This window comes from Microtus ochrogaster, chromosome 2 (genome assembly GCF_000317375.1).
Source record: "Microtus ochrogaster isolate Prairie Vole_2 chromosome 2, MicOch1.0, whole genome shotgun sequence".
Classification (NCBI taxonomy): domain Eukaryota; kingdom Metazoa; phylum Chordata; class Mammalia; order Rodentia; family Cricetidae; genus Microtus; species Microtus ochrogaster.
Genome location: NC_022010.1, coordinates 98,368,737 through 98,370,878, shown reverse-complemented (window position 1 = coordinate 98,370,878; position 2,142 = coordinate 98,368,737). Strand labels below are relative to the sequence as shown.

The window sequence follows — 2,142 nt, the reverse complement described above, 5'->3', positions numbered from 1 at the left end:
TCTCAGCAAGGTGGGCAGCATTTGCATTCGGTAGTGATTTCATTTCAGCATCTCATTTTCTTCCCTAATACTCATTTTCGTGAGGGAGCTACTGTTCATCAAGCCTCCTGTCAGTAATGTGAATCTTAAATGTAGATGGTTTTAAGTGTCTTTGTTTAGGGAAAAACAACATTTATATTTTTACCATACTCTTAATAAAATTGTCTTATAAGTCAGTTGCTGTATTCCTAAAAAATATGGCTTTTAGGCTTTATGTATTATAAAACTGCATACCATTGAACCAGAACTGTTTCTCCTGCATGCTTTATGTTACTAAAGTCATTCTGTAGTAGTTTTTATGTTCAGTCTTTATTCATTGGCTCAGTGTAGTTAATGCCTCCAGCTGGGCTTGGCATTCAAAGCTGATTGATCTCTTCCTTGTGCCTGCGCATGCCCTTTATTTGTGCTTGTGACAATAATTGTATTTTCCAGATATCATCTATTAATGAATAACACCCTTGCAATTGGTTTACTGCAGCTAACATTCTCTTGCATCTTATTTTTGATTAGCATCTTCCAAAGTCTTAAAGAACATGTGTGAGAACTTCTACAAATACTCAAAACCCAAGAAGATTCGAGTGTGTGTTGGAACCTGGAACGTGAATGGTGGGAAGCAGTTCCGCAGCATAGCATTTAAGAACCAGACGCTCACGGACTGGCTTCTTGATGCTCCCAAGTTAGCTGGCATCCAGGAGTTTCAAGGTTGGATTTTTATATCAGGGATTTAATAAAGTCCTAACTGCAGTGTGACACTTCACTAATTTAGCAAAGAAACTTGGGCTTCTTTTGTTAGTTTGAAAGCCAGCATTTCTTAGGTTAAATCTTAGGAAGTTTTACCTGAGCTGTTATTTCTACACATTCTCTACTTAGTGAATAAACAGTGGTGGCGCTGGGTTTGGGGGCTTACACCTGTAATCCAGTCTTCTGAGACAGAGACAGGATTGCCCGAAGCTCTAGGCAAGCCTGGGCTACACAGTAAAATAAAAGTAATAGAAAATTTGAAATTTTTTTTTTTGGCCAGTTTCTCAGAAAATCAGGATTCATGTATAAATAGACGCCTTTGAGGGCAGCACACATGCAAGAGAAACTACTTCTGTTTGTATTTGAGCAGACAAGAACCAGGATTATTTTGTAGTTGATAGTTTAATATTTTATTTTTAAAGTCCGGAATGCTCCATTTTCCAGGGTGGGTCATGAGCAATTTTATAGAAATTGTAATAACTTGGTTGTAGAAGGGGCCTGGAGAGGTAGTTCAGAAAGAAAGGGGCATACTACTCTTTGATCATGGGGATCTGCACAGACGTGATGCGCATGTGCCCACACAGACACATAAGTGTTCACAGCAGAACCTTCCACATCATGATGGTCATTAGAAAAGGGAACTGAAGAATCAACTCAAACTTCCTTTAAAAATAGTATATAATTCCCAATGTGAAGGTGCTATGTACAGGAAATTGTATGACTTGGAAATTTTCCTTTTTTTAAGTAATTTTTAATCAATCATGTCTTAGCTTTTGGAATTTCCCCCAGATATTTTATTAAAATTAGGCCCTTTTCAGTTACATTAATCCAAGAAATAGAATAAACATAAAACCATTATAATAGTTATGTTTTTCACATTTTTAATCTCATAGCAGACCCATTACAATGAGGCTGTTATTCCAGTTTCATGGAGGAAGAGCCTTAAATCAAGAAAGATCTTGCAGCCAGTGTGCCAGAGTCTGGAGCTGAGTTCTGTCCAGCATCTGTATGTCAGGCTGCATCATATGTTTGGTCTCTGGCAAGTTTCTAGCTCCTGTAAAGCTTCTGTTCCCCATCTGTAGCAAAGGGCAAGAACTCTGCTTTACCATGTGTTGTGTGATGGTGAGAAGTCAAGGGTTTGAGCCTTGCACACAGTCCCAGCCAGTTGCAGTCTTGAGTCACTGTTTAAAGTGATTCCTTTAACGGCAGGATTGATTCCCTCAGCCTCTGAAAAGTGGCCATTCCTGTTTACAGTGCCACATATCTTGTTTTTAAGGGATTTTATTTAGTTCTTAAGGATCGTTAAAGTAATCTTAAACAGACTTAAGATATTTTAGTAGAAAGTAAATTTAAAGTAATGTA

The 2,142-nt window shown here is 37.9% G+C and overlaps 1 protein-coding gene across 1 annotated transcript in view; it reads left to right on the top strand.

Moving 5' to 3' along the window:
* The first annotated feature begins 572 nt into the window (after positions 1-572).
* Synj1 (synaptojanin 1) overlaps positions 573-2,142 on the top strand; it is a 32,558-nt gene continuing 30,988 nt past the window's right edge. Inside the window, 1 exon segment of the mRNA XM_026787832.1 lies at positions 573-741. Within this exon segment, the coding sequence (XP_026643633.1) occupies positions 573-741 (169 nt within the window).